Source organism: Dipodomys spectabilis, unplaced genomic scaffold, assembly GCF_019054845.1.
Source record: "Dipodomys spectabilis isolate Male_0828 unplaced genomic scaffold, ASM1905484v1 ptg000163l, whole genome shotgun sequence".
Classification (NCBI taxonomy): domain Eukaryota; kingdom Metazoa; phylum Chordata; class Mammalia; order Rodentia; family Heteromyidae; genus Dipodomys; species Dipodomys spectabilis.
In genome coordinates this window covers 12,697,431-12,709,754 of record NW_024870840.1, presented here as the reverse complement: position 1 = coordinate 12,709,754, position 12,324 = coordinate 12,697,431, and the positions used below count along the sequence as shown (strand labels likewise).

The 12,324-nt window shown below is 39.5% G+C and overlaps 1 protein-coding gene across 1 annotated transcript in view; it reads right to left on the bottom strand.

Annotated features, from left to right (window-relative positions):
• Window positions 1–12,324, bottom strand: part of Mybpc1 (myosin binding protein C1) — a 93,869-nt gene that overhangs the window by 57,914 nt on the left and 23,631 nt on the right. Inside the window, exons 3-5 of the mRNA XM_042693283.1 lie at window positions 10,383–10,424; window positions 2,856–2,894; window positions 1,400–1,435 (exon numbers count right to left, since the gene is read on the bottom strand). Coding sequence (XP_042549217.1) covers window positions 1,400–1,435; window positions 2,856–2,894; window positions 10,383–10,424 — 117 coding nt within the window. The remainder of the gene's footprint in view (window positions 1–1,399; window positions 1,436–2,855; window positions 2,895–10,382; window positions 10,425–12,324) is intronic.

The window sequence follows — 12,324 nt, the reverse complement described above, 5'->3', positions numbered from 1 at the left end:
GTAGAGAGGGACAGAGTCCCATTCCTACAGGGATGTCTGATGAAGGAACATTTGATAATTCCTGGAAATAGTGAAGCTTTTCAGGTAAGTTGTTCACTCTGTGTCTCCATCCTGTGTGCCTTATAGTAGATAAACAATGATAGTGACAGTATTCAAACAATAGTCTCAGTGGTTTTGCCAGGTGACTGGCTTTCAGGCCACAGCTATAAAACAGAACTAGGAGGGACTAATGTGATTGGACCAACTTGCGAGTAAAGTATCTGACAAGAGTCACAAAGCCAACCTAGGTCTGATAGTTGTAGATTTCTTGCTCTTGTCTCATTAAACAATTCTATCAAGGTTGTATAGATGTGGCCACAGTTTGACAAGTAAGTAACAGGATCATTCCTTAAAGGTACAAGTTTAAAGAATAGAAAGTTTGTCCTACAAGGAGAAAAAGAAAACAGTAAAAACAATAAGAAGAAAAAGAATGAAGAGGGAAAAAAAGAAACTGGAAGCTTTCCCAGGAAGAGAGACAAGCTGGAAATGAAGTTTATTTTGCATTTCTAGTTGTATTGAGGTGTTTGATATTAATCTGCAGCCAATTCGATAATGAAGAAGGTTGGAACAAACTGAACACTCCCTTGATCTCAGAGTTGAATACAGAAAACTAGGGAAAGAATGCATGGGTCATCAACTCTCTATTTGTTAATGTTTCTTATACACACATACATATATATATAATTTAGAAAATGTATATTTAGTTATTTTAGTTTTTATGTACCAATCATGCTCAGTACTAGGGTTTTCTCTGCTTAGGAGAGCATTTTCACAATGAAGTTAAGCAAAGTAGTTATATGATTATGCATTTTAATACCTCAATGTGAAAAGCATGCTGTGTGTGTGATATTAACAGTGAACATTCATGATTAGAAAACGATGAGTATTCTTATTGCTTTGTTCACTAGTATACTTCCAGTGCCTTCTAGACTGAGTGACACAGTTGGACTATGTTAGGCTCACTATACGAATTTCATTGAATATTTGAATGAGTGATCAAATAGCCTCAGAATTATAGCTATAGCGGACAGCATACACTTGAAAGTCTATATAAAGTTCTATATAAATACAAACTATTAGAAATTTAGCACATTCAAAGAATGGCACCTAATCTGTGTATTTGTCACATGTGAAAAATGATGCTGTATGTGGCCAGATTCCTGAATGTACGTGTGGGTCATGCAAAATTAATTGCTTTATTAGTTTCCATATCAGAAAAAAAATGTAATAAAATGTTGCTTTTTATCAAAGCTACAAACTGAATAAAACAAGGATTAGAACCAGTACAGCTTCAAGAAATGCGGCCATTAGTTACTGTATTAGGATGGGGTCAGGGTGCCTTGTTCAGCTGGACGCTCACCTGAATCTTTTCTTTCCAAGGCCCGACTACCCAAACCTGAAAGAAAAGGAGTTGGAGGATGCAAGTGTGGCAGGAGAGGAGGATGGAAACAGAGTCCCCCAAATCCTGGGCCTCATGGTGAAGGAGAGAAAAACTATAAGTTATCTTAAATGGAGAATTAGTACAGCTCCAGCTATGAAAACATCTCTAAACTGCATGTCTTTGAAAAAAATATAGGATATAATTTAAAAGTCCACTTATCAGCCAGGTGCTGGTGGCTCATACTTGTAATCCTTGGCTACTCAGAAGGTTGAGATCTGAGGAACAATTTTTGAAGCCAACTCTGGCAAAAAAAAAAAAAAAAAGTCCATACGAATTTTTTTTTTTTTTTCTGTCAGTTGTGGGGCTTGAACTCTGGGCCTGGGCGCTGTCCCTCAGCTCTTCAGCTCAAGGCTAGTGCTCTACCACTTGACCCATAACGCCACTCTGGCTTATTTCTGCTTAGGCGATGCTTAGGAATCAAACCCAGGGCCTCATGCATGCAAGGCAAGTACTCTACCACTGAGCCAAGTCCATGAGAATTCATCTCCAGTTAACAAGCAAAAACTTGAAGGGTTGGTATGTCTCAAGGGATAGTGAAAAAGTCAAGTGAGAGCATGAGGCCCCAAGTTCAAGCCCTAGTACCAGCACAAAAATAATAAAGTAAAATAAGAGTCCAGTGATCAATGATGCCTGCAATCCTAGCTACTCAGGAAGCTGAGATCTGAGGATTGAGGTTTGAAGCCAGCCCAGACAGAAAGCCCATCAGACTCTTCAATAAACTACTCAGAAAAAAGCCAGAAGTGGTGCTGTGCTTCAAGTGTTAGAGCACTAGCCTTGAGCACAAAGAGGCTCAGGGACAGCACCCAGGCCCTGAGTTCAAGCCCCACAACTGGAAAAAAAAAAAAAAGAAGAACGGGATGAAGAGCCTACAAATGTAAATAGAAGACAAATGCTCCTGTTCCTAGTATTTGCTTGTCTGTTTTCAGATCTAGGTATTATACTTACAACCTCATTCTTGCTAGGCAAGTATTCGAGGACTTGAACCCTGCTCCTAATCTTCAATATCTTTATTGAACAAAGACGTTTTTGTGTTTTTCAAAAAAATTTCCAGTAAAGCATAAGATGTCATTAAAGACAATGCTGACTTGGTAAGTCCAGTCAGCCATAGGCCCTGTCTTTCTTTCCTTCCTTCCCTTCCTTCCTTCCTCCTTCCCTCCCTTCCTTCCTTCCTTTTTTCCTTCTTTCCTTCCTTTCTTTCCTTCCTTTCTTCCTTCTTTCTTTCCTTCCTTCCCTCCTTCCCATCTTTCTTCCTTTCTTCCTTTCTTTCTCTCTCTTTCTCCCCCCCCTTTCTTCTTTCTCTCTCTCCCTCCCTCCTTCTTTCTTTCCTTCCTTGCCAATTGAGTTGAGAGCAGAGACAGGAGAAGGCCATCCTAACCTGGAGGCAGCGCGCTAGGCGGGGAGGCTTCCTCTTCCTCTGAAACAAGAAACAGGAGTGAAAAGTCAAGGAGGAAAGGACTTCATCCCAAGCAACCTGAGAAAAGAGAGATCTGAAAAAGAAGAGGAAAAAACTACACAGCATTTCCACCCGCTCAGTAAGCCTTAAAAGACTTGGAACCTGCAGGTTAAACTCAAATGTTTCACACACACATACACACACACACACACACACACACACACACACATGCAGGAATAAGAGAGAGAGAGAATGTAGATTAAAAAGTAGAACTATTTTTATGTGATTGATGGCTAGGAGGAAAACAATGCTAAAAATCAAACATTAGCTGAGCAACTGTAGCTCACACCTGTAGAGCTAGCTACTCAGGAACAGTTCAAAGCCACCCCAGGCAGGAAAGTCCTGGAGTCTCTTATCTCCAATTAACCACCAAAAAACTGGAACTAGCACTGTGGCTCAAGTGGTAGAGCGCTTGCCTTGAGCTGAAGAGCTCAGGGACATGCTCAGGCCCAGAGTTCAAGCCCCACAACCAACAAAACAAAAAAAAATCAAACACTGAATGGGATCAACAATGGTTTTCAAGTTCTTATTCCAAAACAGATATCAATGACAGATGTAATGCATGTATTCATCTGGACATATCTGGACATATCTGGCTAACCTTAGGTTATTGAAAAGTCACACAGTTAAATTCACTGAATTGAGTAATACTGAAGAGTTTAATGGTTTCTATTTACCTTGGAAACCAGGCTCATTTCAGGGAAGTAAACTGAATGGCTGAAGTTTTGAGGTTGTGTATAATTCAACAGTGTATGTATGTATATATGCATATGGCATCTTTCAATAAACGAAACAAAATTACATTTTTTTTCTATTTAAATATGGTGGTGCATGCCTGTAATCCCAGCGCTTGGGAGGCCAAGGCAGAAAGATGTAGCTCCAGGATAACCTAAAATACATAGCAAGACCGTCTCAAAAATCCACGTTTGAGGGGCTGGGAAGGTGGCTCAGTGGTAGAGCGCTTGCCTTGCATGCATGAGGTCCTGGGTTCGATTCCTCAGAACCCACATAAGCAGAAAAAGCTGGAAGTGGCACTATGGCTCAAGTGGTAGGGCACTAGCCTTGAGCTGAAGAGCTGAGGGACAGCGCCCAGGCCCAGAGTTCAAGCCCCACGACCAACAAAAAAAAAAAAACAAAAAAATCCAAGCTTGAAGATGCAGCCAAGTGGTAGAGATCTTTCCTGAGGAATGCAAGGCCTAGCATCATAGAGTCATCTGTATGTTAAAGGTAACAGTAATAAAACCACAGACATGCATTTGGGGCTTGTTAAAGATGACATACTGAAAGAGCATAGTGCCTGAGTAGCAACTATATCCCTGAGCCTTTTCTGCTCAAAGCTTTATGACTTGAGCCACAGCCCCACTTTCAGTTAGATAAGAATTTCATGGACTTCCCTACCCAGGCTGGCTTGGAATTGAGAACCTCAAATCTCAGCCTTTTGAGTAGCTAGGATTCTAGATGTGAGCCACTAGTACCCAGCCACAACAGACTTTTACTCATATTTTTTAAATCACAGGAAAATAACATTTGTGAAGCCATAAAAATAATTTTTTAAACAATCAAAGTTCCCAGAGAAGAACTTCTGGAGAGTAAAGAGAAAGCTCAGACTTATAGCACAGCCTGGGACTTTAGGGGTTGCAAGTAAATACTCTGGGATATGAGTGAGAATCATGCCATGGAATAATAGCAACTCTACTCTGATGACTTTCTTGACTCTACTGAGCATAAAATTGCTTCTGCTTACAGCTTATTTAAAATTTTCTATTTAAAATTTAAAAAATAAGTAATATAAACAACTGTTAAGATTGTACAATAAGATCAAAGCATGTAAAACTAAACTAAATGTGACTTATAAGCAAACATCACTTACATACCGCTTTAATACCTTGTCTGATTTAGACCAATCCATTAATTTTTCATTCAGGGTAATCAATGATGGTAGATAATTGGTTTATGTGACTAAACTAACAGTAAAAACAACATGAAGAAGAGAGTAACAGCAGTAAATATTAATTGTGAGGTTGTACATGTGTGTTGGGCAGTGGGGGGTGTAGGGATTACACTCAGGACTTTAGGTAAGTACTCTACTACTTAAGCCATAATTCTAGTTCGCTTAATTTTTAGATTGTTTTACAGATAGGTTCTCTGTCTAACGTTTTATGGGCTAGCCTGGGCCTCTATCCTCCATCTCTGCCTCAAAGGAGCTGAGATTACAGGCAGGAGCCATCATTTGATTAATCTTCACATTTCCTTAAGAAGAAGATAAGTGTTTTAAGAAGTTGATCTTTACAAAACATAGTATGAAGGCAGGCTCCAGTGGCTCATGCCTGTAATCCTAGCTAATCAGAAGGCTGAGATCTGAAGATTGCGGTTCAAAACCAGCTGGGGCAGGAATGTCTGTGAGACTCCTATCTCCAATAAACCACCAGAAAACTGGAAGTGGCGCTATGGCTCAAGTGGTAGGGTACTTGCCTTGAGCTGAGGAGCTCAAGGACAGTGTCCAGGCAGAGTTCAAGTCCCACAACTGGCAAAACAAAACAAAACATAGTATGTACATTTAATGAGATTTTTCTCCCCAAAAAACCTGATAAATCAATGTTTCTTACAATAGCTGGGTCCTAGAATGGAAGAATATAATGATATTAATTTTTAGAAAGCTTGTTATCAAGAAGAAATAAAATTACAGCACATAGGAAGAGTACAGGGACATTTTTATGGATGGTTGATTGTGTGGCTCCTAAAGGTAAATGTCATTAAAGTGTTTTAGCATTCTAGTTAAAAGAACCAGGGATTGGTGTTGTAGTTCAAATGGTAGAGTGCTAGCCTTGAGCTGAAGAGCTCAGGGACAGTGCTCAGTCCCAAAGTTTAAGACTCACGACTGACAAAAAGAAAACAAAAAACAACACAAAACAAAAAAGGACAATGTTACTGAAAATCTAAAGTAACCTAGATGAAGAGCAATATACATATTATATATATTTTTAAATTGTATAACAATACATCATTTAGGAGAATATAATTAGAACTACCACTGATTCATTTCCTCATTTGCCAGCTACATTTGTGCCAGAAGGAAGACTTTCCATCTCGAGTTATGTGAGATATTTAATATGCACAGGATTCTATTGAGATAGTTTATGGGGTACTATTCATATCTTGGAAATCAAAGCAAGTTTTTATTTTCCTTAAAGTCATTACCAAAAGCAACTGTTTTTCTAGAAGGAAACAAAAGAGAAAGTAATTGTCTCAAATAGGCTTATGCAAAAATACACAGACTGTAAGCAAAAGAGATATAAAATTATGTTTTCTAAACATCAGAATTTAGGCATAAAAATGAACACTGGTATTCAAAGTAATATATGATTCTGTTTTGTTTTGTTTTTTTTGGTCTGTCATGGGGCTTGAATTTTGGGCCCGAGCGCTGTCCTGGAGCTCTTCAGCTCAAGGCAAGTGCTCTACCACTTGAGCCACAGCACCACTTTCGGCTTTTTCTGCTTATGTAGTGCACTCTACCACTGAGCCACCTTCCCAGCCCCTCTCTGATTCTTATATTGTCACCACATTTGGGACCAGGCATAGAACCAGTTTGGATATTTTCCACAGGAAACATTGTTAAGATACCAACACACCATCACATAGGATGCTAGAAGCAAGCAAGCAAAAGAGAGAGAGACAGACAGACAGACAGACAGAGACAGAGACACAGAGAGAGACAGAGACAGAAAGAAGAAAGAGAGAAAGAGAGAGGGAAAGAGAGAAAAAGGAAAAAATACAAAGATACAATCTCACTTGCTTAACTACATTATTCTCTACAAAGGCCCTTTGTGACTTTTTGGCTTCTGAGACTGAAATCCAATGCCCTCTATTAATGTTTGCTCTTCCCTCTAGAACAAAAGTTGGCCTCAGGACAGGACCTTGTGCCCAGATCCGTGCCTAGCACACAGCCAACTTTCAGTAAATACTTGCTGAATGAGTAAATGCTAAGATAAAAAGCAAACCTTTGTCCATAGTGAGGATATAGAAAATGTATTTAGCATCATATTAATTTGCACCTGTGATTATTCTAGAAGAATTCTAAGCCACAGCAGCATTATATTTTTTATAAAGGCATTACCTCCCAGCATGACCACTCTTAAAAAGACTTGCTTATTTAACTTCTTGTATTACTGATTGGTGAGGCACATTTCTTTATTGCCATCTCTATGCTTTGATTCCAAGATATTCAGCCTAGGACCTAGGACAAAGTGCTTAGTATTAAGGGAACTGGATAGCTGGATGGACAACAAGTCCAGAGGCAAACAAGCATGCAAACCAGAAATAATAAAACCCTTTCCTGGCAAATCAGCTATTTCCCAAGCAGAGACCCTTAATACATTGGAAGAAGTTGGTAGTGTGAACCACAAACGTTACCTACCAGATTGATATTGAAACCAAGCAACTTTCCATGGCAACTACCTACACATATATAAATACACATGTTTATATTTCATACACTTACATGTATGTATATAAATATACATGTATATATATATTTTTTTCAGAACATTTTTCATCTGTCCCAGAATGATTCAGTCAATCTAAAAAGTATGTTAAGACTGCATTACTATGAAAATTTTTTAACAGTGACAGCCTTGGAGCTATTTGTTGAATACACTTCAATTAGATAGAAGACTAAAGTGCATGCTAATAGTAAAAGGCCCCCAGGATGACTGACTAATGAGCTAATATCTAGGCATGACCTTGCTCAGTAGCTGTCAGCAATTTGGTCCCACAGTGGAGGCCATTCATCTGTTTTGTGCTACTGCCTCCTTCTGAATGCTCAGAGTGAGCCTAGGATGCTCATTCTGTCCAACAAAACATGTTGAGTGGAAATACAGATCTGCCCAGATTCCCATCATTGGTTTGGTCAGCAGGTAAGCCAGCATGGAAAGTCAATGGTTAGTTCATTCTACACGTACTTATTGGGCTATTGTCTCACGCAGCTCTCTGCCAGATCTAGAAGTAATGAGATGAAGGACCCAAAGAGGTGTTAAGACATGGTGCCTGACCATCAAAAAGCAGACAGCCTGTTAGGGAAAGGAGTCAACCATTAATACGTGACTAAGAGGGACGAGAGTAAATGGCAGAGGCAACAGGTCCAAGAGAAGTCAGAAGGAAGACAGAAAGGTGGGAATAAGCCAGGGTGATCAGCGGTAAGCTGTACAAATGAATGAAACCTGAGTTGCAGAGTTTAAAAACAGAAGCTAGATGGATGGAGAGGAGGAGGAGAGAGCAGGGGAGGACCTTCTAGTTAATACTGGAGAGAAGTGAAGTTTTACCCATTAATCCCATTTACCTCATGAGGGGTTTCTTTCTCAGCTGAAGCAGCAAAAAAAATTATTCTACTTTTTGCTTAAGTATATTTTTGAAATGTCCCTGTCCTTTATGAAAGTACAAAGTGCATAGTATTTGGAGATGTGTGTGTGTGTGTGTGTGTGTGTGTGTGTGTGTGTGTATTGCTTATTTAGGGATTTCACTTTCTGTTCTAAGTCCATTTGCTTTCCAGTCATCTAGGGCAATTGCACAGCTACAGCAGTTGATGAACCTGAGCATGTGACTACATGTGGCCCAGGCTGCCTTAACTTCTGAAAATGTAAAAAAAAAAAAGTAGAGGGGGGGAAGCAACAAATTTTAGAATGCCCTAGCTATTTCGTTTTTATCTTTCAGCATACTATGTTCTCTGGGAAGAAACGAGTTTCTGATTATTGGTTGCTTTTAACTTACAGAGAACCCATTTAAACAAACAACTATAGTATCATATGGTGACTGTCTAACTAGGGGCCAGACACAGGCTTTGATAGCTTTCCCTCTGGGATGACATCAGTGGCTCTCTTGGTTGAACTTCACAGCCTGGTCCAAGCACCTTCCCAAATTTGGAAGCAGAGGTGTATCCCATCAGCCTTGGAGAGAATAGTTACAGTTATGTGTCTTTCAGCCAGGATGTCCAAACATGTTTGAATCTATCTCATGGAAAGATTTCTAGGAGTTTGCACTGTCTGCATTCCATAAGAAAATGACATTCAAACTGTGGCTCACGTGGCAGAGTGTCCACGTGACTCCCCATGAAAGCCACGGAAGGTCAAGGACAAAGAGAATGCTAGCATTATGTGTTTCAGTTATGAGAGTGTAAGTTCAAGTTAGCTGAAGAAAAGTGATCCAAGGTACTGGAAAAGAGAGAGAGAAAAAAAATGTTTTGTTAATGCATTGGAGACAAGAATAGCATTGGAATTAGGAAATGAAACATGGCATACTAAGAACAAAGAGATACTTAACAGCCCTTCAGCAGGGTTGAGGCAGGGGTCCCAGGAGAAACTTCTTGCGGTCAGGAAATAATAATTTTAAAGTTTAAAGGACCTTATTCGTGATATAAATAAAAGGTTGACATGTGAAACCGTTGATACAAAAATACAAAGCATAGCCGGGCGCTGGTGGCTCACGCCTGTAATCCAAGCTACTCAGGAGGCTGAGATCTGAGGATCGCGGTTCAAAGCCAGCCCGGACAGGAGAGACTGTGAGACACCTACCTCCAATAAACCACCAGAAAACCGGAAGTGGCGCTGTAGCTCAAGTGGTAGAGTGCTCGCCTTGAGCTGAAGAGCTGAGGGACAGTGCCCAGGCCCAGAGTTCAAGCCCCACGGCCGACCAAAAAAAAAAAAATACAAAGCATAATTGTTAAACCTACTTCCGTGAAACCTTTCCTCTCCTACGAGAGTAATGCCCTTTAGCTTGAAACAGATAGAGAGTAATGGCAAAATGACTTCATCTGTAGTGAAGGAAAGGAATCAGCATTGCTCAGAATCATCAAAGTATATACTAACATGAATGAATTCTCTAAAACTTAACTGTCTCTGAAAAATGTAAAAAAAAAAAAAGGCAATAGTTTAAGAGTGAGTTTCCAAACAGTTAAAAACAACACGATGTTTGCTTCAGGTAGTGTTATCCAGCCCTGCAAATCAATCTCAAAGGTGTACAATCCATAGAAAGTGAGAAGCCAGCTTTCAAAGCTACCAGTGAACACCTAGAACAATTCACATAATAGCATGAAGATATTGATTAAAGAACACATACACGCCAACAATCTAGGTAAATTCCCAACGGATATAATCTTAGGATCAATCGCTTCTTTTCTTCTGCTTGCACGAGAGAACGTAAAAGCCATCAGTTAACCGGCTGGCATCGCTTCTTCACGGTGCGTGATATTTTTATCCTTTGTTGTTTTTCTGTTCAAAATGTGTGCAATGCAAACTGGGCAAAGAACTGTTGGCCATAATGCTGATTGACTCATGCAGATAAGATGCAAAAGAAGTTAATGAAAGAGGGAGATAATGCAGAGAAATTTCATGGGGCCATCCTATTAGTCTTCCTGCTTCTGATTCCGTTGCATTCAGCCTCACTCTTCCTCCAACTCACCTTTTGCTGGTCCAGTTCCGGCTTCCTTCTCTTTATTTGGTTCTGTGTGGAAAGCACAAATACATTTTAAAACATGCCTGAAAGGCTTCCATTATGGAATGAGCAACAGAATGGAGGGGAGGGAAGAAATAAATGACATCATTAACGATGCTACATTCTCATTACACTGTACATGAATTAAGAATTTTGGAAGTACAATGTAGAGTTATGCTGAACTTCAATAAAAATAAGTCAAATTGTTTAAAAATTATACACAAGAATATGTTGTTAATATAGACACAAGAATATTTTGTTATACACAAGAATATTTTGGTAAAGTATGTTCAGTTATACTGGGACGTGCTAGAAAACATACTGGAATAGAATTGAGTATATGTGAGTTATTCATTTTTAGCCCCCAATAAGAGATTGGTTTTTTGCATAAATTTGATCCAGGTGAAGAGTTCCAGTAGGGTAGTTGTCTTTTTTTTTTTTGTCAGTTGTGGTGCTTGAACTCAGAGCCTGGGCACTGTCCCATCCCTGAGCTTTTTAGCTCCAGGCTAGTATTCTACTTTGAGCCACAGCACCATTTCCAGTTTTCTGGTAGTTAATTGAAGATAAGAGTCTCATAGACTTTCCTGACAGGGCTGGCTTTGAAAAATGATCCTCAGATCTCAGCCTCCTGAGTAGCCAGGATTACAGACATGAGCTACTAGCTCCTGGCCTTAGGGTGGTCTTCTAGATGTCATAGGGAAATATATGTGGTTTCAAAGAAAAAGTTTTGGTGTGCATAGGAATCTTCTGGATTGGATTTGGTAGAAACAAACACACTATGAGCTCAATAACAGCATATTTTTTTTATCAATTAAGACCAAATAGTCTATCTACAATTCTGTTTTTGGAATCATGTTAGTTTAATCATCTGAAAATAGGATTTATTTTGCATATATATATATATATATATATATATATATATATATATAGTTTCAAGCATGAATTTTCTCCACTTGCTCTCGATTAAAGACATAAATCTCAGTTAACAACAACAGATAATTTTAGCAGACATTCAGCATAGGATGTCAATCTTGTGTGATGAATATAAAATATGATGCGGCCTACTAAGGGTAACCTCCTAGTGGTTCAGTGCAACAACAAGAAGAAGGGAAGGGCTTATCTCTAGTGGCCAATAGGCTCCCAGTATAGTCAGTGCTGTTCCAAATAAGTCTGTATGTACAAGGAGGAAACAGACCAACAAAGAAGAAGATGTCAAGAACGTCATACAGCTCCATTGATTTCAGATCAAGATCTACAGAAAACTAAAGCTGAGCTGGCCCCTGTTTGAACTCTTAGGGCACTGGGCCCATTTCATTCATTTGGATACCCAGCAGTCCTCTGCTATCCTATTGAAGGATTTCAGTGTGTGAATCCAGTGTTTCTAGTGGGACAAAAGGGCTTTTGTGAGCAGCTAGATTTTTTGCATTGCCCTCTGTGAAATGAGCTTCAGGACGGGAATGCATCGTAATCCCCTCATAAATTTCCAATAAAAAGACCAGAAACTGAGGCCTTATTCAAGTTCTTGCTTTCACCTTGGCTGAACCATTTTACACAGACTCTCTCCACCCGCTTGGTGTCATACCGTACTGTCAGTTTAGGTGACTTGCATGTAATTCCTTATGACCCTGGGGTGGCGGGGGCGGGTAGGAGGTTGTTATTATAGCATTGCCTAACATCTTAATGTATTTTATTTCTGTGTTTTCCAGGCTATATGTTGTTTCTTCCTTGGCTGTACACAAATGGTATAGGAAAATGTTTTCACGCTTTGTTGGTTATAGTATGTTTGTACCTATTTGTTAACAAGTATTGGATAGGTAGTGCTGCATCCTTTCCCAGGGTCAGCCTGCTCCTCTAGCCTCTAGTGACCACTCCATGAGTAATTCTTGCCAATTTCTCATTCTCTATAAGG